A 26,687-nucleotide genomic window follows, 5' to 3' on the forward strand; every position below is an offset into this window, starting at 1 on the left:
TTTCATTTTCTAGATGAACAAACCAAGACCCACAGGGTAACCAATTTGCTCAAATCCAACATTTATTTAATATCAGATATTTAATTTCACTCTAGATCTGTTAACACTCAACTTTATGATATAGCATACTCTAATAATTCAGTAATATATTTCATGCTATAATAATTCAAGAGGCACCAAATTAATTGCTGTTATTTACTTGTAGAATTATTTTAAGTATAATAATGACTTTTTATGATAGATGTTTTATATAAGAACACATTAATGTTAAAATGCAACACAAAGACTTGTAATAAAGTGTTTAAATAATTGATATTTATATCTTTTTATATTCTTAAAGCTGTGTCTGTAAATTGATGGCTAACAAAACTAGGATTTTGGTCACTTCTAAAATGGAACATTTAAAGAAAGCTGACAAAATATTAATTTTACATGAAGGTAGCTGCTATTTTTATGGGACATTTTCTGAATTACAAAGTCTACGGCCTGACTTCAGCTCAAAGCTCATGGGATATGATTCTTTTGACCAGTTTAGTGAAGAAAGAAGAAATTCAATCATAACTGAGACTTTACGACGTTTCTCATTAGAAGGAGATGCAGCTGTCTCCTGGAATGAAACAAAAAAGCAATCTTTTAAACAGACCGGAGAGTTTGGTGAAAAAAGGAAGAACTCTATTCTTAATCCAATCAATTCTATCAGAAAATTTTCGATTGTACAAAAGACTCCATTACAAATGAATGGCATCGAAGAAAATTCCGATGAGCCCTTAGAGAGAAAGCTGTCCTTAGTTCCAGATGGTGAGCAAGGAGAGGCCATCCTGCCTCGAAGCAACATGATCAACACTGGCCCCACGTTTCAAAGACAACGAAGGCAGTCTGTTCTGAATCTGATGACGTGCTCCCCAGGAACCCAAGGTCAAAGCTTTCACCGAAGGACAGCCGCATCCACCCGGAAAATGTCACTGGCCCCTCAGCCAAACTTAACCGAAATGGATATATATTCAAGACGGTTATCTCAAGACAGTGGCTTGGAAATAAGTGAAGAAATTAACGAAGAAGATTTAAAGGTATGTATAAATGATCAGTGGTTTTGTGTTTGGCACAGAGTGCAACTGAGTGAAATGCAGTATATAATGTGATACAAAACTTACTCAAATTATGAGCTGAAGGTGAGGATTATTTTAAGATTCAGAAAGTCCGGAGTCCATAAATTATGTAAGCAACTTCAAAATGTACAAGAATAAACTATTTCCTTTGGCAATGGATATCTCTCTTCCCGTAAAATGTATTGAAAGGGCTAGTGTTGGGTCCTTGAGTGGGTCAGTGATAATCATTATTATAAATTAGATAAATTGTAAATTATTATAAATCTGCTTTGTTACCACCTTAAAACCTCTGTGGGAAGAAGTGGAGTATAAATAAATATATAAACAAATAACAGCTTCAGTTATTTAGAAGCCAAGAAGTATTTGGTATGCAGGTAGCCTAAGTAAGGTATAGAAGCATCTAGTCTCTTGACAGGACTAACTAACTAACTAACTAACTAACTAACTAACGAACGAACGAACGAACGAACGAACGAACGAACGAACTAACTAACCCATATTCTGGTTTATACATCAGTCTTAACCTGAATTTGTGTGGGCTTCTTTTTATCTTTTAAATTGGCTTTATAAGGTGGCTCTCTGGACAGGTTTCTCTTAAAGAAGGTATATGAAACTCAATGTATACTAGTGCCAGCCTTCAGATAGAAAGTCTTCTATATTAAGTTTTAAAGAATGAAATGCTTTTATTCTTCAAATAGGAGGCAACATAAAAGAGGAGGGGTTTTGTTTATTGTGTTTTGTTTTTGGCTAGAAAAATTCCTCAAGTGCCTTGCGTGAATTGGGCAGCATTGTAATGAATTGACTGTTTAATAGCGTAGATCATTTAAGAGCAGTATGACCTTTGGCAAGGCACAAGTCATTTGACATCTTTGGACCCAAATTTCCTCTTCTGTAAAATGAGAGAACAGAACAGGTGATCTCTAAAATGCATACTTTCAGCATTTCTATGATTTTACAAAGGTTTCCTAAGGGATGGTTTATGTGTATGGTTTTAATATCAATCTGAATGAATCTCTCAAACCAGAACCTATAAATTTCGTTGTAAAGAATGATCTCTTTAACTGATAATAGTTAGTATTTCGGATCACTTCTGTGCCAGGCAGCGTATATTTCACCCCCACCACTACCCCAGGAGGTACGTAGCCTTATCCTCATTTACAGATAAAAAAACTAGAGTTTGGAGAAGTCCAGCTGCCTAAACTCAGGCAGCTCCTAGGATGTCAGTACTGGTGTTCAGATTCAAATCCAGGTTTATTTGCTTCCAAAAATCTCTACGTCAAATCAGTGTGCTATATTTCAATTTCATAGAACCTCTTCTTTGAGTTTCTGGGGCTTCTTTTATGAATTTTGTTGACTTCTTAAAAAACAAAAGTATCTTTTCCCTTGGGAATATCTGGGTTTGCTCTTTTTCAAATCTTGGAAACGCATCCACCAAAGGACAAATAAAGACCACCAGGGAAATATACTAAAGATTAGAATTATATAACTTATGTCATATTTGGAAAGGGAGATAATCCCAGCTCCTGAGGAACATACAAACATCAGCTGGCCTTCCTGTCTCTTGGCAGACCTCTGTAGCCAGCGAAATTCCAAACTGTATTTGTCCACGGACCCCTGAAGAAATGGGTTAAATCACGGAGAGTTCTAGGCAACTTCAACTTGATGGTACTATTTATTTGATAACAGGTGTGATGCTGTTACATTAAATTGGCAAAAAATGTCCAAAATCAATACAATTGTATCATCAGGGATTTACTTCTAGAATTTTGAAAAATTACAGCATTTCTCATTTTTCAAAAAGCTGTGTTGCTCCAGTGGACATTATACTGGCTATGGAGCGACATCACACACGTCATTCAGAATGGTTCGGATTTGTTGAAACTCATTTAGCTTCAAATACCAGTGTTCCTTTATTTCCACACATTCATTCAAAATAACACCACAAGGGTGGTGTGAAACTGTGTTGTGTCCCTGTAGTAACCATGATTCTTTTTGTTAGGAGTTCTTTTTTGACGATGTGGAGAACATACCACCAGTGACTACATGGAACACATACCTTCGATATGTTACTATCCACAAGAGCTTAATTTTTGTGCTAATTTGGTGCTTAGGTATTTTTCTGGCTGAGGTAAGAATTTTCTGTTGTAAAGTATTACTGTGATTTAAAGTTACATTAAGAATAGTTTGGAAGGATATATACATATATATGCATATATAATGTGTATATATCTACACATAGATAGATATATGTGTATATTTACAATTTTACATTATATAATGATATGTATAGTTTCATATAGTTCTATTGCTATTTTCCTGTTTCATATACAGCATATAAAATATACTTAAATCATTTATTTCAAGAGCTTTTAGTAGAGAGGTTCAAAACCTCTAAGTAGAATGCCTTTATATGGATTGAAATAAAACAGTGAAAATTATTCTTTACTCAATTTTACATTCATTTGACTCTAGATAGTGCATTATCGAATATGCAAATAATGAATCACCACCTTTAAATGAAATTGAAATAAATATGTATTAGTGGCTTGGTAACCGTTTTAAGCAATCATTTCAGAGATACGCATCACCCACTTGCTTATAGAATTTGTCTGTCTTTGGTGCCACCATCTTGGTCTCTTTGTCACATCACATCACATCACCAGGATAAAACAACAAGGGAGGGAAGTGCAAACAGCATAGTAGGGCTGCAAGTGCAGTACACAACAATGTAAGAGGTTCTTGAAGCTGGATGGTGGATGAGGCTTCTCTGTAGATGAGGAGCAGCCACCAAAATGCTAAAAGGAGCCTGGCAGAGAATGTCTGTGGGTGAAGTGGCTCAGAGGCTGAATGGAGAGCATTTGCCCTCCAGTTGTCCAATGGGGCCAACGGAAACGTGGCACCAGCCAAGGACTTGCCATGAGGGAAGTTGGGATCAGTTTTGCTAAATCTTTTTGTTTATTGAGATTTTTTTTTCTGTGAAGCCTTCCCATTTTTTAAATGTAGATAGTTGATTAAATAAAAGCAAACAAATGAATGCTAGGTGGGTTCAACAAAACACACGTGTGGATTGGATTCAGCCTGTGAATGACTAGTTATCCTAGATATTTATTCCAGGGGACACCGCTGGATGCTCCCTAATATACAAGCTAAATCTGACATGAAGACCCATACTGCCTTCAGGGAAGAAATGACCCAGGTGAAGGACTGCCTCGCCTGAGACAGTGTAAATGTATATGTAACCGAAACCCAATCTTATAGCTACAGGTGTTTTCCTATTGTTGGGATGTTTCTAACCTCAGTGGAGAGGTCTACATAGAATATCATCACTTCTCCCTGACCAACTAAGATAGTGTTAAACATCTAAAGGCATATATATATATATATTTGCTATATATATAAATATATATATATATATAGCAAAAAGTTGTACATACTGTTTCACCTATAAACCATCAGTTTCCATTATGATCCTTGAGTTCCGGTGATGTCTGTTTTTTTTTTTTTTAAGATTTTATTTATTTATTTGACAGAGAGATAGAGAGAGAGCACACGTAGGCAAAGAAGCAGGCAGATGGAGAGGGAGAAGCAGGCTCCCCGCAGAGCAGAGAGCCCGATGCGGGACTCGATCCCAGGACCCTGGGATCATGACCTGAGCCGAAGGCAGCCGCTTAACCGACTGAGCCACCCAGGCGCCTGATGTCTCTTCTTTTATAAATTAAGACACCCGATGGAGGTTGGCTGAGTTGTAGTGTAGTACAGTACCAAATCTGGGGTCACATAGCCTTGGCCGTGACCTCAGACTGTCTTGTTAACACTATGAAACTGAGCAAGGTAGTCAACCACTCTGAGCCTCAATATACTCATCTACAAAATGGAGATTGTAATAGTAGCAACTTCCTTGGTCATGTTTGTGAGTTAAGACACATCATGGCTGTAAAGCACTTAATATGGGGCTTGGCACAGGGTGAGCAATGCTAGTTGCTGTTCTCATTGATGCCCTTAATAGTCTTACCATTTTTATAAAGCTCAAGATAGTTTGAGGTGAGCAAGTCCATAAACTGAGATATAATGAAAGTTTCAATAATCGCTTTTATACTTTAATAAAAATATGGGGTTGGGTAATTTGACACTCTCGCATGAGTCATAAAAATTGCTTTGAAATGTATTTTAAATTTACCTCATTAATCTCTGCTAGTCATGCCAAATGACCAACATTAATGGAATGAAACCTAGTCCTGTGCCACATTTACTCTCAAACCAGCCCTTCGTAACTGTTAATGATGTAAATCTCTGCACTGAAAGGTCACCTTTCTTGACTGTCCTCAGTTTATAGAGTTACATAAGAAAAAATGGTCCTATCTGAATATGGCAATGATTTATGTTAATTTATAGGATCTTTGTCCTATCCAGCTCCATAGAGTTGAACTTAATGCTCCTTTCAAAATGGTGTATAATTGATTAACTAATTAGTGATTGAACATTGAGCTGCTGCACATGCATACAATATTACTAGCTCATTTAATCAAGAAGACAGTGTTCCTTTGTCTTGAAGTTAGAAACTAAATTACAAGAGAGGATGTAAATGATTAGTGGAGCCCTCCCAGTTATTGCCAAAAAAAAAATGTCTTTTTAATGGACAAAACACATTGATAATGCCATTTTCTAGGCAAGAAGTGATATACTATGATTAGCCTTTTTGGCCAGTATCCTAGGGGCATTGCCAATAAACTATCAAAATTTTGAGTAATAAACCTTGGTGATAGTAGACAGATAGCAATTGTCTTAATGATGTGCACAGTTATATAGCTAAACACTGATGTTCACAATTCTGTCACCTTCTTTGAATCAAAATTTACAGTTTTTCTTTTAGATTAAGCTTCTTTCTTGATACCAGTGTGCCCCTTTCTCATTACGATTGACATATCTCATCAGTATGCATCATGGTACAGGTACTCACCCCAGAAGATAACTTAGTTCTTTTAAACCTTGTTTAGAGCCTCATACTCATCATGATCAGAAAGCCTGAAGAGAGGTTAAGATACACTTCTTCCTTGATGACAGTAATTTATCCATTTTTAGTTTTCATAGGCACCATACTTCAGTTTAGATGTTATGATTTTATAGAGTAGGTTCCATACGCTTCCCTTTCTTATTTCTTCAAAGCATGAAATGTTACCACATATCATTAATGTGTTATTTTGATAAGGGAGTCAGTCTACCTTTATATATTTGTACGATTTTTTCTACTGCAAAGCAATATTTTCTATAAGTTCTTCGATATCAGCACCAAGGGTATAGGCTATAAAATTTCTTTATTTTTTAAAGATTTTATTTATTTACTTGAGAAAGAGAAGCAGAGAGAGAGAGCATGAAATGAGGGATGGGGAGGGGCAGAGGGAGAGGGAGAAGCAGACTGCCCGATGAGCAGGGAGCCCAACATGGTGTTCGATCCCAGGACCCTGGGATCATGACCTGAGCGGTAGGCAGCCACTTAACCAACTGAGCCACCCAGGTGCCCCAAGGCTATAAAATTTCTATAATGTTGGGCTTTCTAGTGCTTCTGCTTGGCATTACATCCCAGAGTAGGTATAGAAGAAATGCAAAGAAGAGTAGGAGACAGTTTCCTGCTGCTTCTTACAACAACCAGAGGGTATTGTTGACTGGAGTATCTCAAGATCCTAAGTCTAGTATTTTCATTCTGTAATTTTTAAGAGATGTGTCAGAGTACTGCTGTATCCTATTCTTTTATGATTTATCTTCTCTTTGTTAAGAAGGAAGCTCTGGGTAGCTTTATATAACTAGTAAAATAGATATGTACTATACTTCCATAATACTTCTGTTGTAACTGATTAATAATCATCCTTTCAATGCAGCTTTACTTACCATGGGTCTATGTTTACTCATTCAACACATATTTCTTTCAATGTGACAGGCACAATTCTGTGTATATGGTGTGTGCCATGTGTATAGTGAACAAAACAGAACTTGTGGGTAGAATGCACTAATGCACTTATGTTTATAATGTTAACAGAACACTTATGATACTGTGCTTCTTTGGTGAAAACTCAAAATAATAGTTGTATTTTAATAGATATTCATTTACATACAGATCTGATTGTGTGACTTAAGAGGTAGCTCTGAATTCTGTGTATATAGAAACTTGTAGAATAAATTGGTTTGGATTCTTTAACTATACCCTACATTACATGAGATGTTATCTGCTTTTCCAAATCTGTTTTTTTTTTAAAGATTTATTTATTTATTTCAGAGAGAGTTGGGGAGGGAGAAAGGGAATCTCAAGCTGACTTCCCACTGAGCACAGAGCCCAAGGCAGGCTCGATCCCACGCCCCTGAGATCATGACCTGAGCCGAAATCAACAGTCAGATGCTCAACCAACTGAGCCACCCAGGCGCCCCAATACTGGCTATTTCTTTTTCATCTTGGGGTCATTTGCACAGTTCATAAATCATCATCTTTGTCATTCATGGAGCTGTCCTTAGAGATGCCATCATCAGATTTTGGTTGCAGAGATGTAATCATCAGATTATTACATGAATATGTAATATTGTCTATACCCCTATAATTATCTATGCATGTACTCTCTAATACAGTAGCCACCAGCAATATATGACCATATAAATTAAATGAAATTAAGTAAAATAAAATCAAATTTAAAATTCAATTCCTCAGTCACACATAGTAGCCACATTTCCAGTGATCAAGTGTCCCCTGTGATAAGTGACAACAATATTGAACAATGCAGATATAGAATATTTTTATTATTGTAGAAATTTATTTTTGACAGGGCTGATTTAGACTGTACCGTTTTCTAGGTGATATGGATTGAAGTTTAAAACCCTAAAAAAATAAAATAAAAATAAAGGCCTTTTGCTTTTCCCTTTTAATGACCCAGGACTCTCACTCTATCATAAACTGCAGGAACTTTACAACTTTGAAACATTTTGAAATGAAATGATAGAACTTGCTTAATCAATTGTTCCTATATGCCCCAAATATTTGTACTAATATCATTATATCAAGTCCTTGGAAGTGTTTTTGTTCCAGTCAACAAAAGTAGTTTGGGTTGGCAGTTCTGTGTCTCTGCCTGCTAGTGGTCTCTATTCACAAAAGCCAGGAAATAACTTTGTATTACGTTGACTAGACCCGTTCTTTGGAAAACTGCTTTGGTTATTGTTCATTAGTAAATATTATAAAATATTTGTTTCTGGGATTTATTCTTATCCCGAGAATGTTGGCAATGCCAGCAAAATTGACACTCCTTTAATTGGAACAAAGGAGGACTATAATAACCCAAGAGTGACTTAGAAGTATACCCTTATCTAGGTTCTTGAGTGATTTTTATTAGGCTTAGGAAATAGGAAAGCATTTATACTGGAACACAGACTTTTGAAATAGCCAGACTATTGCCTTGTTTCTTGTCAATTTGAATTTTCTTAAATTTCAAGGAAACAGGAATTGTTTTTTTTTTCTTCTTTACTAATACAGTGCATGGAGGCTATGTGTACAATAAAAAAAGTAGGAAAGTAAGAATGATGACATTAGATTTTTCATTATTGTACTCCTGATATGTGAATTTAACTACAACTTATACACCTCTTTAAAATACAGAACTTCATAATGTGATTTCTTAGTTAATGCCAAATGTTCTTTATGCATGTTTATATAGTACTGTTACTTTAATTGAGTGTGAAAGAACACTTAGAGATTTCTTATACCAGGCATATTGGTTTCTTCTCTATTAATTTTTATGCTGTGTTAATTTTCAAATTATTTTACTCACAGTTTCTTGTTTTTTCTATTAGATCCTTTGGTAAAGTTAGTTTTGGGAGAATTGTATAATAATAGTCATTTCTAGTATTACAATTGTGATGGCATTAACACAAGATTGTCTCTCCACGGGGTTTAGGAGAGTAGAATACCAAATTGAAATAGAACTGAGTGCAGATCTCTTAAATATTGAAGAAACTAAAAATATAACAGTGGTTAAAAAATTTTATTTTTTCAGTTAGGGTAGAGAATAACCCTTAGACAGAAGCGTCCACCTTGAGAAAGCCTGAATAGTACTAGTAAGTGTAGGTTTTAACCTGAAGTGTATGTTTTGTCTTTATAACAAAATGAATTTATAATAAACTGAATTTTTGTACTGTTGAGACTTTTTTGGGGATGAATAATCTTTTTCTAATTTTAATTTATTTATTTTTAAGTTTTTATTTTAATCACCCAGTGCTCATCACAAGTGCCCTCCTTAATCCCCATCCTCTATTTCACCCATCCCCACACCCACCTCTCCTCTGGTAACCATCAGTTTGTTCTCTGTAGTTAAGAGTCTGTTTCTTGGTTTGTTTCTTTCTTTTTTTTCCCCCTTTGCTTATTTGTTTTGTTTCTTAAATTCCACAAATGAGTAAAATCATATGGTATTTGTTTTTTTCTAACTTACTTCGCTTAGCATTATACTCTGTAGCTCTATCCATGTCATTGCAAATGGCAAGATTTCATTCTTTTTTATGGCTAAATAGTATTCCACTGTGTGTGTGTATGTGTGTATGTGTGTGTGTGTGTGTGTGTGTATCACATCTTCTTTATCCATTCATCAATCGGTGGATACTTGGGCTGCTTCCATATCTTGGCCATTATATATCATGCTGCTATAAACATATGGGTGCATGTATCCCTTTGAATCAGTGTTTTTGTATCCTTTGGGTAAATACCCAGTAGTGCAATTGTTGGATCGTAGGGTAGTTCTATTTTTAACTTTTTCAGGAACCTCCATACTGTTTCCCACATTGGCTGCACTAATTTGCATTCTACCCAACACTGCAGGAAGGTTCCGTTTTTTCCACATTCTTGCCAAAACCTGTTGTTTCTTGTGTTTTTGATTTTAGCCATTCTGACAGGTGTGAAGTGATATCTTATTGTGGTTTTGATTTATAGTTCCCTGATGAGAAGTGATGATGAGCATCTTTTCATGTGTCTGTTGGCCATCTGTATGTCTGTTCATGTCTTCTGCCCATTTTTATTTTTTTTAATTAAAAAAAAATTTTTTTTCTGCCCATTTTTAAATTGGACTATTTGTTTTGGTGATGTTGAGTTTTATAAGTTCTTTAAATATTTTGGTTGCACTGTTGAGACTTTTAACTAATTTTCACAAGTATTAATATCTTTTCCAATAATTAATTGGTTTCATAGGAAATTAGTCCCTCATCCATTGCAATAAATGAAATTATTTGTGACAACTAACTAAATTAATTATCTGCCAATAGGCTGATATTAATTTCTTCATAAGAAACAAAGTTTATTATTTAAAACATTTAACTGTAATCTTAGCTCTTCTGCGAGGTTCCATGAATAGTTCCTGTTCAATGATGGAGAGAAATGGCAAAGTATTTAATACAGTAAAATTTGAATTCTATTAACATGTTCTCACCACAAATAATGGTTTTTAGAACAATTATTGCAGCTGCTGGACCCAGGAAAGCAAAGCAAAGGAAAATGAAACTGTGTACTTTGCCCTTGGTTGTGGTGGCATTAGAAGTGGGTATGGGAGGAATAGGTAGAGATGTTGAAAAAAATCAGATGTGTATTGTTTTATTCCAGGTGGCTGTTTATTTGGTTGTGTTGTGGATATTTAAAACGTGAGTATTCCATGTCCTATTGTAGACTATATTTTGTTTCTATTGATTATATGGGTCTTATTAAATATTATAATATCCATGGTGCTTCATTTCCCCAAAGTATAATAGAAATGGAAAATTAAGTTCTTTTGTTTTAAATTGTGAGTGTGGGTAGTTTCTGCAGCTGTTTGCCAGTTCCTAAAGTGTTTAGTCCCTAAAGTGTTTAGTTTCAATAAAATGCAATAAAAATATTGAAAAGAGCATTTTACATTTAGTATTTTCTCTGACTGCTTAGTGACCGTCAATTTTATCCGTTTTGATGGTGAAAAAATATACTCTACTTCATTGCAATAGTTAAGTCCTTGAGATCAAAGGCATAACTCATGCTAATGAAATATGTTATCTTCAGACTCAAGTTCAGTTTTGTCTACATGTATTGGAAATTCAATGGGAAAGTTTGGTTGCCAAATAACGATTTCTTTTTGCTTTGCAGAACAGCTTGTCAAGACAAAGGGAATAGTACTCAGAGCATAAATAGCAGTTATGCAGTGATTTTTACCAATACCAGCGAATATTATGTTTTTTATATTTATGTGGGAGTAGCTGACACTTTGTTTGCTCTGGGACTCTTCAGAGGTTTACCACTGGTGCACACTCTGATCACAGTGTCGAAAATTTTACACCACAAAATGTTACATGCTGTTCTTCAAGCACCTATGTCAACCCTCAACACGTTGAAAGCAGGTATTTGACTAGGTATACAAAGTGATACTGCTGATCCACAATCAAAAGGTGCTACGATTTTGTTGGTTTTCTAGCAGCAGCGTTGGCTTTTGATGGAGGCATCTTCCTTCTGACTGACATGGACATTTCTTAGATGCTGTAGGCTGTCAGACATTGCTGCACCTCATGTTTCTGTCTTAGCTAACTAGAATGGCTTAGTTTGTTACACCATGTTGCTGATGGGAGTGTAGCAACAGAAATAGGCCCTCTGGGTGAGTTGTCCTTCTCCATTCAGATATTTGGTCTACCCCTTTTTAGCCATCTTGTTGCCAATATACAGTATTATTTAAAAGAGAAGACTTGAAGTGACCAAGGAAAATATAAAATTCTCTTACTAATGACCAAGGAAAATATAAAATTCTCTTACTAATGAAATCTTTGATGGGGTGGAATAATCTAGTTTCATATAAGTGCTCAAAGATGATCAAATAAATTTGTTCTAAGGTTTTGTTTTCTTTGTGTGTGTGTGTGTGTGTAAGTGGAGTAATAAATCCCAAATATATTTTTAAAGTATTTTTACACTACTGTAGAGGTTGGTAAAAGGGCAAACACTTGCCCTTTAAGATAATAAGGTCTGAGGAACTAAGGTATAACATGGTGACTGTAATTGAAAACACTATATTATATAATTGAAATTTACTAAGAGAGTAAAACTTGAATGTTCCCACCAAAAAAGGTAATTATGAGAGATTATGGGGAACTTCTTTGGGGTAGCATTAAATATTAAACTAAGAATTTTGGACTTTATCATGCAGTTAATGGGGGGGTGGAATGATAAGATTCAATATCACTTTGTTTGCACTGTATTATGTTTTATCTAATTGTGTCTTTAACTGCCCCTAGACAATGAATTCCTTAAGGGCAAGGAGCAAGGCTTATTCACCTGTTATCTCAGTGCCTGGCATTATGCCTGGCACATAGTAAACACTCCATATATAACTTTTTTCACTGGAGGAAAACATTATCAGACTTATAAACATGAGTCTGGAATTCAGAAGACAGGCTGAAGCTTAGATTGCCAGTAAAGAGGGCGGAAAGAGAGAACATGGCAAAGAAGGTCCACATAACAGGCAGGCAGAAATTAAGAGTAGCCATGAGTTCTGCAAAGGTATGTCAGAAAGGTATAGAAGTCAGAGGAGAGGGAGAGCCATACGTTATGGAATACAGATGTAAGGGAATGATGATAGCATATCCAGTAAATTATCATTAAATTCAAGCTTGCAAGTGTGAGATGGTAGTAGTAAAATGAATCTTACAGCAATCTGCAATTTATGAAGGTTTAAAAGTAGGAGAACATAACTTGAGCACAGTTGCTTAGAATCTCTGTACAACACTAAACTTTTCTAAGTCCTTATTTGTCTTATTACATGCTAATTCTTATTTGAGTTCTGAAAGCTGCTGCTGTGATCCAAATTGATCAAATATTGATATGTCTCTTCAAGATTACTGTTTTTTGAGAAACGTATCTTCTTTATATTATAGGTGGAATTCTTAATAGATTCTCCAAAGATATAGCAATTTTGGATGATCTTCTGCCCCTTACCATATTTGACTTCATCCAGGTTTGTAAAAATAAGAATTATTAAGTGTCTTTACATTTATCATACTTTTAAAAATAATTAGAGAAAGAGGTAAATTAAGTTTTGCTTATTTTTCTTTTGAGAGTGGAAGTCCTATCTATTGTGTGAATTTTGTCAATATCAAAAGTCTTCAAAATAGGCATAAATTTAGTAAATTCAGGGATAAGTCAGAACTGTTTACCTGATCCAAACGTAAGGCAATTCCTCATTTAGATGTAATAGCTGTGTACTTGGGAATGGTTTAAAAGATATAATAGACCATCTTTCCCCAAATCACTGTTCACAAAGTATGACATTTTTGACATTGGCACTACTGTTTGATGGAAGTCCCCTACCTCCAAAGGGCCAATGTTAAAAATGAAGAGCTATTCCTTGATGGGCTACAGTTTCAGCCAATCTTATCCAGGAACACATTGGCCCAGATTAGCTAGCCAGCATCCTCACAGTAAGGACCATAATACAGCGACAGAAGTACAGATACATTTTCAAGCAGATGAGAGGGAAAGAAAAATCCAGGACTAGTGAGGACTGCCCCTGGGTGACAGAGCTGAACACACACCTGGGGTGTGGTGATTGACTGGAGGTGAGAATGAGAAGAAAAGGAGGAGATGGAGATGAAGGTGACCTAAGGGATGCACATTAGGACTCCATGAGGGGCAGGACTTAAGGAGTGTTGTGAGTTAATGATCTTGGCTATTGGACTGGGCTTGAAAACAGCTTCCTGTGTGGCTTAGATCGAGCAAATGCCACAGTCTCTGTGATCTCCTTGGAGAAACAATTGGAACATTGCAGCCCATCTTAGGATGAGTCATGAGTCATTCTCTACCTCCCCTCCCACCCCGTTCCCCATAATAATACTTTATTTGAGAGGACCTGTAACACAAAATAAGGGCTACCACATTTGTGTGTATACACAGCTGACATTGGCAGGTGTAGAAAAACCAGATTGTCAGTTTGCCTCATCTGAAATGATTGGCACAATTAAACGCATTGACTGTTCCATGTGAACTATAGCATTTTGGATTTCCTTCAGTTGCTCTATTTAGAGATATAACTCAGCAATTGCTGCTGGAATTCTTTAACCGATGCTTTGGGGTCATGCATTTGAAGGACCATGTCCCGTGTCTTTCTTTAAATGCAGTTTATTTGTTCCTCGTTCTAGGAGTGTAACTGACTAACTGACTGGTTAGGTACAACCTGGAACATGGACATCTTGACATGATTGCAAAAGGATTCACAAATCTTGGCCCTTGAGAATTTTTTTTTTTTTTTTTTTACTTTTGTAGTTTACTATTGTCTGAATCAATGTGAAGCTCGCTTCAGAAATCCTGTGGGAGAAATATTTTCTAAATCTCTATTTTATGAATTAACCCTTTTTAGACACATGTGATGGCTCTCAAATTCTTTCTCTTATAGCAATGTGAATAGTTTCTGTTCAACTTCTAATGTTGTTGCAGTTCATTAGTTGTGGTTTCACAAGTAATTAGGCAGGGCTCTTTTATTTATTTAATTTCCCTATTTTATTTATAAGAGGGCCTCACATTAAGGAAGCATAATATATGATAATCAAATGGCAGTAAAAATCCAATTAGTTTAGATTTTATTTAAAAATCAGTCATTCGGGGCGCCCGGGTGGCTCAGTCGGTTAAGCCTCTGCCTTTGGCTCAGGTCGTGATCCTGGGGTCCTGGGATCGAGCCCCATGTCGGGCTCTCTGCTCAGTAGGGAGCCTGCTTCTTCCTCTCCCTCTGCTGCTCCCCCTACTCTCTCTCTGTCAAATAAATAAAATCTTAAAAAAAAAAATAAAAGTCATTCCTCACAGTTTTTATAAAAAACTCCTCTAGATTATGAGCTTCTCTGGTTATACTTAATTATGTTCACATTAAAGAAATCTATTCCAGTCACAGCGTTACAGGAACATATTTTTGCACGGAATAAGGCATACCTGTAAATTTCCTTTAAAAATTAATTTCTATTTACTCTTTTTCCTAACATTTAATAACGTTCTAGCAAATTTGCTTTCTGGATCGGCACACTGTATAATGGACATGGAAGATCTGGATTCTCTTTCTAACCCGTAAAATAAGGTAGATAAATCTGATGATGGTCACTTTAAGGACTCAAGTTCTGTGCCTCAGATTGGCATACTGGAAATGGCCCATATATGACACATTTGCTCAGGCCATCCCTTAGGCACTGAGGTCAGAAACTAATAATTTAGCACTGCGTGCAAAACTAAAGGCAGTGGTTTAATATATTTGATATTCTCGTTACACATAGAAACCTTAAATCCTGTCCTAGTTTTGAATTCAGAGTAGATAAGAAACAAGTCATTTTAGGCCAGATATTTTTGTGAGACAGAGAAAAACCATGTCTTGGCATCCTACGTATCTCCACGTTTGGGTGAATGATTCTTTTTTTTTCATTAAATAGAAGCCGATGTATTTTAAAATACCAAAATCTTCTCTTTTCAGCCTCACAACCCTTAGGTCTTTTTGATTTCTTCTCTCTTATCCTAATACATGATTCCACACTGAGCCCTACTACTTTGATTTCCTCTGTGTCCTTCACATCTTTCCCCGCCCCATTCATTCTATTAATCCCATTAATTCCTTACTTAAAAATTCACTTATGAATTAAATTCCAAACCTGGTATTCATTTCATTGTTTTAAATAGGTATTTATTTAGGTATCTATCTATCTATTCATTCATTAACTTACTGTAGATTTCAGAGTGATCCTTCACTCTTCTCATCTGCTCCAGCTTCCCAGCAACGCTAGGTGCCCTTCAGCGACAGGAATGTTTCTGAGCTGCTTTCAGTGTGTGAAAATGTGCTGCCTACTTCTGGGACCATGGATGGATGGTGCCTTGCAGGCTTTACAGTCTGTTGAATTTTTTTTTTTTTTCCTGAAGAAGTTTAGGATTTGGGTAAGGATGATTAGGAGTTAGAATTCTGTGCTGATATTTTCATCTTGTCTTGAATTCCTTCTTTTTATTTTGTTATGCCCTCACGAATGCTCTTGATCTGAAATGACTTGGTTCTTATCCAATGTGAATTAAAAACTAGAACAGAATTTAAGTTTTCTTTTGTAATGAGAATATCAAATTTATTAAAGCAGTGCTTTTAGTTTAGCCCACAGTGCTAAATTATTAACTTCTGACCTCAGTGCCTATAGGTGGCCTCTTATGGAACAAATAGAATTATTTTTCTCAGTACTTAGACTTCTTTGTCTCTTATTTCTCAGTTTGAGCTATGTTCTGGATGATTCTAATTGCTGGAAATTTATCTTGTGAGTGTTTCATAATTTCCAGTTGTACCCACCTTTCACATTCTTCTCTAACCCAGTGTGAGATCTTGGGTATTCTGATTACCCAATTCTACCTATTCTATTGTAATATAGTTTCATTTTTATTCCTAAGAATCTCTAGCATATCAGCAATCATGAAAAAAAAATGATCACTTTCTGTAACTAATGTTATAATCCAACAGGACCAAATTGGAATTATATGGTAAAAACAGCATAAGCCAAATGAACACAGTGCTGTTTACAACTGTCAACAGCAAATAAAAGATCCCGATCCTAATGGAGTAGCTGAATATTTCTATGGTGCCAGTGCAAGAGCCTTTGTCTTTCAGACATACTGGTGTTTAATGTGATGGTCCATTTTAATTAAATCATATTCCCTAGTTAATCATGCTTGGAACTTAATTTTTCTCCCCACCCCCCAAAGATCCTATTTCTGGGAAATAAATGTCTTTGGTTAAAAAACTGGTTTGCCATTGATGAAATCTTGTCAGTAACACAAGTAAGTAGGGCCTTTGGGTCTTTCTCATTGTATTGATGGCAGTCATAGGGCAAGAATGGAATAGGGAAGGGGCGCCTGGGTGGCTCAGTCGGTTAGGTGTCTGCCTTCGGCTCAGGTCATGATCCCAGAATCCCGGGAGTGAGTCCCGCGTCGGGCTCCCTGCTCCGCGGGGAGCCTGCTTCTCCCTCTCCTTCTGCCCCTCCACCCGCTTGTGCTCTCTCTCTTTCTCTCTCTCTCAAATAAATAAATAAATAAAATCTTTTTAAAAAAAAGAATGGAATAGGGAAGACTGTCCTTAGATTACTGAGTTATCGTGTGTACTTGGTCCAGTGTCTGGCACAGTAAAGACTTATCTGAGTATTTGTTGATGAGTGAGGGGCTGGCATGGCAGAATTGATTAGAGACATAGAGGCATTTTCCCCCTAGAAAGGTGTCATTGAGAGATCATCATCTGAAGTTTTAGATGAAAATAACAGTCCACTCAAAGGAGTTTTATGCAGCTCTTAGCTACCCCTATCCCCACTGACATCTAACAAAATGTTCTGCACTTCACTGCATCTGCTGGAAAAATGCATGTGTCACCCATGGAAATTGGTAGAGAACTGGCTCACTGATTATCATATGAATGTTCTAGTTTATTTTTAACTCTTGTTGTGACATTACTTTATACTTTATTGAAATGGGTTATTGTGGAGCAACTGTTAGCAGACCTTTTTATTTTATTTTTTATTATTTTTTAAAGATTTTATATATTTGTTTGACAGAGAGAGACACAGCGAGAGAGGGAACACAAGCAGGGGGAGCGAGAGAGGGAGAAGCAGGCTTCCCGCAGAGCAGGGAGCCCGATGCGGGGCTCGATCCCAGGACCCCGGGATCATGACCTGAGCCGAAGGCAGATGCTTAATGACTGGAGCCACCCAGGCGCCCCATGACTTTTTTTCTTTTTAAAGTGTATGGATTTAGTGTCATGTGGAAACATGAGAATATAAGACTTTAGCTTGATTTCAAAGAACACCAGTATGGTTAGCTTGTTTCTAAGACTGTCAAGGGCTCCAGCGTTTTAGTGGATAATGTGAAAAGATATCTCTGATGGGCGGCTTGACTAAAGCACAAAGTTCATTTTGACAACATGTAAGATGGAAATAAAAATAAATCAGCCATATCCCCAAAATCTTTTTTTGAGCCTTTAGGTCATCTCCAATTATTTTGAGGAGTGGGAATAGAAGCGTTGGGGAGGGGAGTAAAATGTATTAAATATAATTTTTAAAAATCTTAAACATGAGTCAACTGTGTTTGGAAAAATTAAGTAGCTTGCCTAATTGACCAAGTCTTTTTTTTTTTTTAAAAGATTTTTTTAAAATTTTATTTATTTGAGAGAGAGAGAATGAGAGAGAGCACATGAAAGGGGGGAGAGTCAGAGGGAGAAGCAGACTCCCTGCTGAGCAGGGAGCCCGATGCGGGACTCGATCCAGGGACTCCAGGATCATGACCTGAGCCGAAGGCAGTCGCTTAACCAACTGAGCCACCCAGGCGCCCCGACCAAGTCTTCACTTAAACCAGATCTTTCTGACTCAAAAAGCGCCCAGATGAATGCCCAATTTTCAGAAATTGTCTGAACAAAATCAATCTTAAAATTTCACATTTATGCCAAATTATTTCAAAATTAAAAAAAATCATTATTTTAAAAGAACGCCAGGCTAGAAAAGAAAATCATATTCATCTATGATTATTTATTGTACAGCATTTTAAGGCATATGGGAAATGAGAATATCAGAGATCCAAGAACACCATGTTTTCAAAGCTTCACAATGTTCTTCTAAGCAACCTGACCAATTTTTTGGATTTTGATAGAACTTACGAAAAACGTTACGTTCACATGGCTGCCTTCCTACCAGATAGCTGCCCCTCGTGAAGAACGGAACAGAGTGTGAAGAGCTTCTTTAAAAAGGCATCTCTGTCATACCTTGTGCGCTTTGCAACATGAAAACATTTCCTCACCCAAGTGTTTTCTCTGATCCCGCAGTTGTTACTAATTGTGATTGGAGCTATGGTGGTAGTCTCGGCTTTGCAACCCTACATCTTCCTAGCAACAGTGCCGGTGATAGCAGCTTTCATTTCACTGAGGGCTTACTTCCTCCACACCTCCCAGCAACTCAAGCAACTGGAATCTGAAGGTATGAGGCTGCACCTACAGCGCTCGCCATGGAAAACCACCACAAAGGCTATTTGTGTGTCTCGATCTTTCACCTACTTTTCCCATTTATTCCCCTACTTTTAAACTCTTGCATTATGTAACAATGTGTATGCAAAAGAGCAGAGTGAATTACAAAGCGCACGTAGATTGTGTTTGTAAATGACCATGGGACTTCATTTTGGTTTTAAAACAAGTGTATGGTCTTAGGAGGGTTGGAGTATAGGATATTCATACATAATATACATAATTATATAAATTAAATTTTAAAATGATAGTGCTACTATTACTAAAGGTTTGTCTAGGTTCCCAAACAATGCTGGATAAAACTTTTCAGATACCTTTCCTTTTCTCTTGGGGGCTACCTTTCTGTGTGCCCCCGAGCACTGCTTGAGCTGTTTGGGAAGCACATTTTTCAGTAACAGCTCTGCTGCCGGTGTCTTTTCAGGGTTAAATATCCAGGGTGTTTCTATCGAAGGTTATTATCTAAATGAAGTCACATAAACTTAAATAAATTGTCTTAAAAGTAAAACATTTTCTCTCAGCGGTGATTAATTTAGGATTAGCTAGGGAAAAAAGCGCCCAGTGGTAGCCAAGAAATATGAATAAGACATGGCATTGATTTTATAATAAGTTCCGATCCATGGTGGCCAAGTAACAAAGGAGTCTAATTCGTTAAAAAAATAACAGATGGCATCTATTCAAAGTACGGCACCAGGATGAAAAACCTCTAACCAATGACATTTGGTGTATGATCACTCTTTCTTAAGCTAATCTTTTTCAGGTACCTATTAGTGAGAATTTGCATTATGTCGTTACATCATTTGCATTGTTTTCTGTGGGAATATTTCGCAGGCAGGAGTCCAATTTTCACTCATCTTGTTACAAGCCTAAAAGGACTATGGACACTTCGGGCCTTTGGTCGTCAGCCTTACTTCGAAACTTTGTTTCACAAGACTCTGAACTTACATACTGCCAACTGGTTCTTGTACTTGTCCACTCTGCGCTGGTTCCAAATGAGAATGGAAATTATCTTTGTCATATTCTTCATTGCTGTTACCTTCATTTCCGTTTTAACAACAGGTAACATGAACTTGTTAACTATCTAACTAACCATTTAATTTAAAACTTTGTCAACCCCAAAATGCTACATTTTTATTGGTTGTACATTTTAGATATCTTTAAATAGATTTCAGGGGGAGTTTATTAATCTAAAAATTCATTTATTGTGGAACAAATGATTTCTTTGAATGAGAGCTGTATTATCTTAGCTTTACGGTTTGAAAAACAGACACGGAGAGTGTCAGATAACAAATCTGTGATTGAAAGAGAAAAATCATCTTTTGATTCTCATATTGGTAAAGAATCCTGGCATCAAAAATTACAGATTTCATTTATTTAAGAGCTCTCCGAGACGGGGGAAAGAAACAGCCCTGTTTCTACACATGGACACACAAAATCCCCCTCCCTGGTAAATGTGTTTCTTTTTACCACCAGTTGTGCAATTCATTATCCTACTGTGAATTTTCCACAATGAAAAAACTACCATAGAAGTGAAATAACTTAGATAGAAGTACCATATTCTTAAGATAGAAGTGTCCTGAATTTTAAGGTCTTTGGCTGAAAACCACAAAACCTTTCACCGTAAGTATAATGAAAATCTATATGGACAAAGGAGTTCTTCGAAGTTAAGAAGCTGACTTACTGAGATAGAAGTGTTGAAATAGCTTACATATGTGACAGTGGGCACGGATTCAGAGCACTTGCCAAAGCCGAGGGGTCGTTTGGTTGTTAGGAATAGAATCCTGCTCCGACAGAAAGAACACAGGCTCTGGTCACAGGAGGGTCCCGTGGAGGCCAGGGTGGGAGGCACGCTGGGTCTCCAGAGGGAATGGAGGAGGTGTGTGTGGAGTGAGACTCAGCTCTTCTCATCTCTGGAGGCCGGATGCTGCCTGTGTGCAATCCTCTGTGGCTGCTTGCTGCATTGCTCTCTCTCTCTGAAGACTGGTTTTCCAGGTGAACCCTTGAGTTAACAGAAGCGTTCCTCTGTCCAGTTACAGAGTACTGGAAGAGAACAGAAAACAGGCTCACCTTGGCTGCTTCAAGGGAAGTGGGGTCCCCACATTCATTGTTCTCTCAGCTCGTGTGGTGGGAAAGGACTCTGCGATGAATATAAGTGAGCGGGCAAATGAACTAAATCCTTAGCAGTGCAGTCAAGTTTCTCATTAGGCTCAGAATTAAAAATTTTTTCCTTTAAGTTATTTGAAACAGGATCGAAGAGGGCTGAATGAACAAAGATTTGTTCACAGTGTGTCATGTGCTGTAAAAGAGTGGTTAAGGATCTGACTGAATCCTGATATACTAGGGCTGGTAGCCAAAGCATTGACAGATCACTTTAGTTCAGGACCTGTTGGTCAAATCTGATTCTCAGCCAGAGTGAATGTTTCGCCACACGGTGAATACCAGTCCTGCCTGTCTTGGTCTTCAGCCATGGTAACTTGTACATATTAATTAGCTTCTCTAAGGCCCTCATTTTCCCCATACTGTAAGTATATATGATAATAGTACCTATCCTATAGTTTGTAGTGAGCATTAAATGTGATAATTTGTGCAAAACAATATAGTGCCTGGTCCCTAGTAAATACCCATAACTCTTCTTTATTATTGTTATTATTAAGATTTTATCTTTCATCTTAACCTTCAGAATGAGTAATATACTGACAAATCTTACCTATTTAGAATAAACAGTTTAGTATGAATAAATCTGATAGACCTTACCTATTTAGAATAAACAGTTTAGTATGAAAAGAACATGCCTACTGTGCATGGTTTGTCTTCTGTCAGAGGAAATGTGGAAGAAAAAATTTCAATCAATAAGAATAGGACAAATTACTTCTCCCAATTTTGGAACCCAGTGGTAATCTTACCCTGCGTTACAGTTGCCAGGACTGACTCTCAACAGAGACTTGATAACCTAAAGTTTTAAGAACTTTCCTGTTAGAAAATTTTTATGGCCATAAATTAGTGGTCCCCTCCAGCCCTGAAAACTATTTATTCTAATTAAACACTTAAGTATTGTTCATCCTGGGCGAACCAGTCATTTTTTTTTTTTTTAAACGTAAAAGGCAGTTTTCTCCCTTTCTCAATGACAGACTCATGAGTTTAGACTTCCTCATGAAACCCTAAGTCCACTTTCTCCCCCAAAGCATCTGATTAGCGAGAAAGTCCTCCTCACAAAGGCAGGAGACATATCTGAACATCTAATGGATGCTGCTCAAACACACCTTTCTCCTGCTTTTGACTTCTTTGGGGAGGAGTTCATCGAGACACAGAAGTTTTTGCATTGCCCATTGTAGTCTTTGAAGGTATTATTACTTACAGAGGAGTAGTAGAAGAGATGACCATGGTATTTACCCCACACCACCAGCCCCTTCAATATCTGAAGCTTTTTTTTTTTTTAAAGGGCAACTCTTTCCTAATAGTCACTCTTTAATTAAAAACATCAGTTGAATACTTAACTATATGCAGGATATTATTACTAGTGGTAGATACTGTGGTGAACTGAGATGAAAGGTGGTTCAAATTAGCACAGAATTGGAATGTAACTTTAACATGAAGTATGCCCTAGGAGCAGCATAAAGTGGTTCACAGAAGAGAGAAATAACATAAAGCCTGTTTATATCTTTTTTCCCACCTGTAGGTGAAGGACAAGGAACAATTGGTATTACTCTAACGTTAGCCATGAATATCATGGGTACATTGCAATGGGCTGTAAACTCCAGCATAGATGTGGACAGCTTGGTAAGTAATTATTATTTTTTAACCTTCATGAAAAATTTGGACAGACCAAAAAGCATGGGTAATGACATAAGGGACAACTACAGACCCAACCCCCAGCTTAAGGAGTAAAACATCACAAATAATTGGAAGGCTACCATGTGTCTCTCATTAGACCCATATCTCTTCCTTCCTCCACATAGAAAGCCACAGTCAAGATCTAGTGCTGCAGTGAAAAATCTTTGCCGAGGATTTTTGTAGGACAGATACACAGGAGTGTCATTACTGGGTTACAGAATTCACTCACATTTGTCTTTACCAGATGGTGCCCAATTGTTCTCAAATATCTTGTATCAATTTATACTCCCATCAAGAGAGGGTAAGAATTCTCATCAGTCCATAGCTTCAGCAATACTTAAGGTTGTCAGACCTTTTAATTTTGGCAATTGGATGGATGTGAAGTGATTACTAAGGAAATAGGGCTGCTTAATACATATTTATTGACTTTATGGGCTTCCTCTTCTGTTACTTGCTTGTTTCTGTCAATTGCCCATTTTTCTAGTAGGCTGAGGTTTTTCTTAATTCATGAGAGTTTATGAATTCTGGGTTGTCAGTTCTGTATATTTTAAACATGGTTCTTTAGTCAGTGGCTTAACTTATAGTGTCTTCTGATGAAAAGAAACTTTTAAGTTTAATGAAGTTAATCATTCCCTTTATGTTTTGGTATCTTGTTTAAGAAACCCTTTCCTATCTTGGATTTTCCAGTTTATCAGCATTACACTTTTCATAGTATCCTTTTTTAAAAAATTTTTAAATTTCCAGTCTTTAGTGATATCTCCTTTCTCATTCCTAGAGTGTTTCTTTTTGCTTTCTCTCTCTCTTTTTTTTTTTTTTTTTGGATCAATATTCCCACGCATTTATATACTTTATTAGTGTGTACAAAGACCATGTTTTGGTTTTGTTGTTTCTCTTGTCTTGGTTCTCTGGAATGCAGAGCCTGCAGTAGTATATAACTGAGTGAATACTGTGTCAGGGGCACAAATCCCATGGCAGCAAGAGTGAGAGATGAAAGGAAGAAAGACAGATTTCCCACTTTTCGTTAAAAAAATACATGATTTTCAAGAATAGCTTCATCATCAACTTTGATTAGTCTGCCTGGAATAGTGTACTTAAAATCAGTCATCCATTACTGCGTTTGCAGAAGGGCTAGAGACCCAGGTTGAGAAGGACTGTATTTATAACACTGTCCTTACACTTTTTGCATAAGTTCCTTCTCCATTCTCCTAATAAGTCCCATGGTCCCAGAATGCACATGTTCATTCAGCTGTGAAAATTTTATAACCAATTCCTATCAGAACAGATATCCTCATGGGATGCCTGGGTGGCTCAGTCGGTTAAGTGGCAGGCTCTTGATTTTGACTCAAGTCATGATCTCAGGATCAAGAGATTGAGCCCTGTGTTGGGCTCCGCCCTGAGGGCTTGTCACTCTCCCTGCTCCTCCTACTGTTTGCATGCTCTCCCTCTCTCTCTCAAATAAATAAATAAATAAAAATCTTTTTTTTAAAAAAGAACAAATATCATCATAAAATAATATCTGTAGGGAAAAAATGAAACTTTTCATGCCCTCTTCCTGCCCATGTGTCCTAATATTTAAGCAAAGCATTTTAATAATTCATTGAAATGTAATTTAACCCTAACATGATTTATAGTAGGGTTTCTCTCTTTTCCTTTAACATTATTTTTTGGGAGGTTGCCCACCTTTTTCAGTGGCTTCATTTATCTCCTCACTTAACTCTTAACGTTTTTGGGGTTGGGTCTCATAAATGTACTTAGAAATGTTTCTGTTGGAAAATAGCAGGAGAAGAGTAAATCAGTATTCTGCTTACATTTATTTAATTTTTTAATTCAAACTTTCTACAACTTTGCCTTTACAATAAAAATCCTCATGTACTTCACTTCTTTGTCTAAAAATATCTCTTTACCTTGTATATGCACAGTTCCTTTGCTGTATTAATTTTCTTGGTTTATGAAACAACCTCTATACATTTGATGTTGAAACCGTTGTCTGGTACATTTCAATTCTGCATGTCCAATCTCCATTAAAGTTTAGTGTAAAAAAAAATAGTTTTTTTAAGGTATGTTGACTTCTCTAAGTTTTTCACATGGGCATCCTGAGCTTCGTAACCCTGTGCTTTGACATTGTGTCTTTGATCTTCTGGCATAAAAGAATCTTTGCAAAGAACTATTATGTTATAATACAGCCTATGAAAAGTATCAATATTTGCATTTGATCTCATTTTAAAAAGTCATGTTCTTATGTTTAAATATCAAAGTGATCACGTTAGTTTTCATTTCCCTGCCAAATAGCATAAGCGGTCTTTCCTGGACCCTTGTGGACATTCATCTAGTTATAAATTCCCATCATACTACTTTTACCTGTACCCCGACTAAAATTGTATAGTAACCTCTTTATTTTCACCTGGCGTGTGTTGCGGGTAGGAGGGGAGATAGCTGTGCCCTCAAATTTCACATCTATATAATGTTAACACTGAAGGTCCTGTGACCTCTGAAGGAAAAATTCACTGTGTTCTCATGTTACATTACTGAGTCTTAACTGAATTTAGATCTGAGTTTAAATGCAGTAAAGAGGGTGTTTTGTTTGATATACACTTCCAGTTTTCCAGTGCAGAGCTACTCAGGAAAAAAAACTATCTTTAGACTTAGAAAGTATATTTCATTTACCTCTCTGGCCTAGTTTAGACATGAGCAAAGAATCAAACATAAACAGAACTATGAAGTTATAAAAATGGCAATATGACTTTTGTTTTACTGCTCATCAGTTCCTTACACCCAGGTGTCTGGCTTTTATTAGCTTTCAACCAGTAAGGGTAATATTTGAATGATAACACTTCCTCATTGTTACTTCATGTCACTTTGTATTTGTAACTGACTGCGCATCTCAGTTATCAGCACTCAAAGCTGACCAAAAACCCTTTGATTACATTTTCCTAATAAATTCCTTATTATATTCCCTAAGATAGTTCTTTCCCAACTTCTTATCTTTTCTTGGGAGCACCAGTAATTCCAGCCCCTGCACTCTCAGCCCATGATCTTGCTACATACTTCATAGAAAGAACCAGCTGCAACTAGCTAGAATTTCCTTGTTTCTCTCCACCAATTGCACCAGCCTACTTCACCTCTCTTCATCTGCCTTACCTTCCCTCTGTGTCTTTGTTCCTATTTAAAGACCAGTAATATGCAATTAACTGCTCTTTGTGGGACCTCTGTCCCCATCATAAAACTACCTTCCCTTGATGTCTAACTTGCATCTCTTGTCTTTGATCTATTTATAGCACAACTTCTTGAAAGAGGGCCCGTCTCCATTTCCTCCTTCCCATTCTTGCCACAGCCTACTTCACTTTGTTTGCATCAGCCCCATGACTCGTGACTAACATCTTGCCAGAGCCAATGTCCTTGTCTCCCTTACCCTCTCAGCAGTACTTAACGCCAGGGACAAATCCTTGATACTTTCTTCTCTCACTACCATGATGCGCCTCCCGCCTGTCTCTGCTACCTCTCAGGTTCCTCCTTAGTTCTCTCTGCTGGCCCCTCCTCTTCTTACAGATCTCTGAACATTAGCTATGTTCCAGCCCTCTTCTATCTGTCTTCTCTCTAGTTACTAGCATCTAACTCCATGCTATAGAAACCATCTCTCAATCACTCATTCATATCTCTAGTTTAGACCATTCCCCTGCTCTCTGAAGATACACTACCAACTTGACCCCTCTCTATGTTTAGAAAGCACAGTGAT

General features: G+C 36.9%; 1 protein-coding gene across 1 annotated transcript in view; it reads left to right on the forward strand.

Annotated features, from left to right (window-relative positions):
- The window catches only part of CFTR (CF transmembrane conductance regulator), a 167,279-nt gene that overhangs the window by 96,296 nt on the left and 44,296 nt on the right, over positions 1 to 26,687 (forward strand). Inside the window, exons 15-22 of the mRNA XM_021699342.1 lie at positions 341 to 1,067; positions 3,106 to 3,234; positions 10,723 to 10,760; positions 11,233 to 11,483; positions 13,005 to 13,084; positions 18,932 to 19,082; positions 19,955 to 20,182; positions 22,800 to 22,900. Coding sequence (XP_021555017.1) covers positions 341 to 1,067; positions 3,106 to 3,234; positions 10,723 to 10,760; positions 11,233 to 11,483; positions 13,005 to 13,084; positions 18,932 to 19,082; positions 19,955 to 20,182; positions 22,800 to 22,900 — 1,705 coding nt within the window. The remainder of the gene's footprint in view (positions 1 to 340; positions 1,068 to 3,105; positions 3,235 to 10,722; positions 10,761 to 11,232; positions 11,484 to 13,004; positions 13,085 to 18,931; positions 19,083 to 19,954; positions 20,183 to 22,799; positions 22,901 to 26,687) is intronic.

This window comes from Neomonachus schauinslandi, chromosome 12 (genome assembly GCF_002201575.2).
Source record: "Neomonachus schauinslandi chromosome 12, ASM220157v2, whole genome shotgun sequence".
In the NCBI taxonomy this organism is placed as follows: Eukaryota; Metazoa; Chordata; class Mammalia; order Carnivora; family Phocidae; genus Neomonachus; species Neomonachus schauinslandi.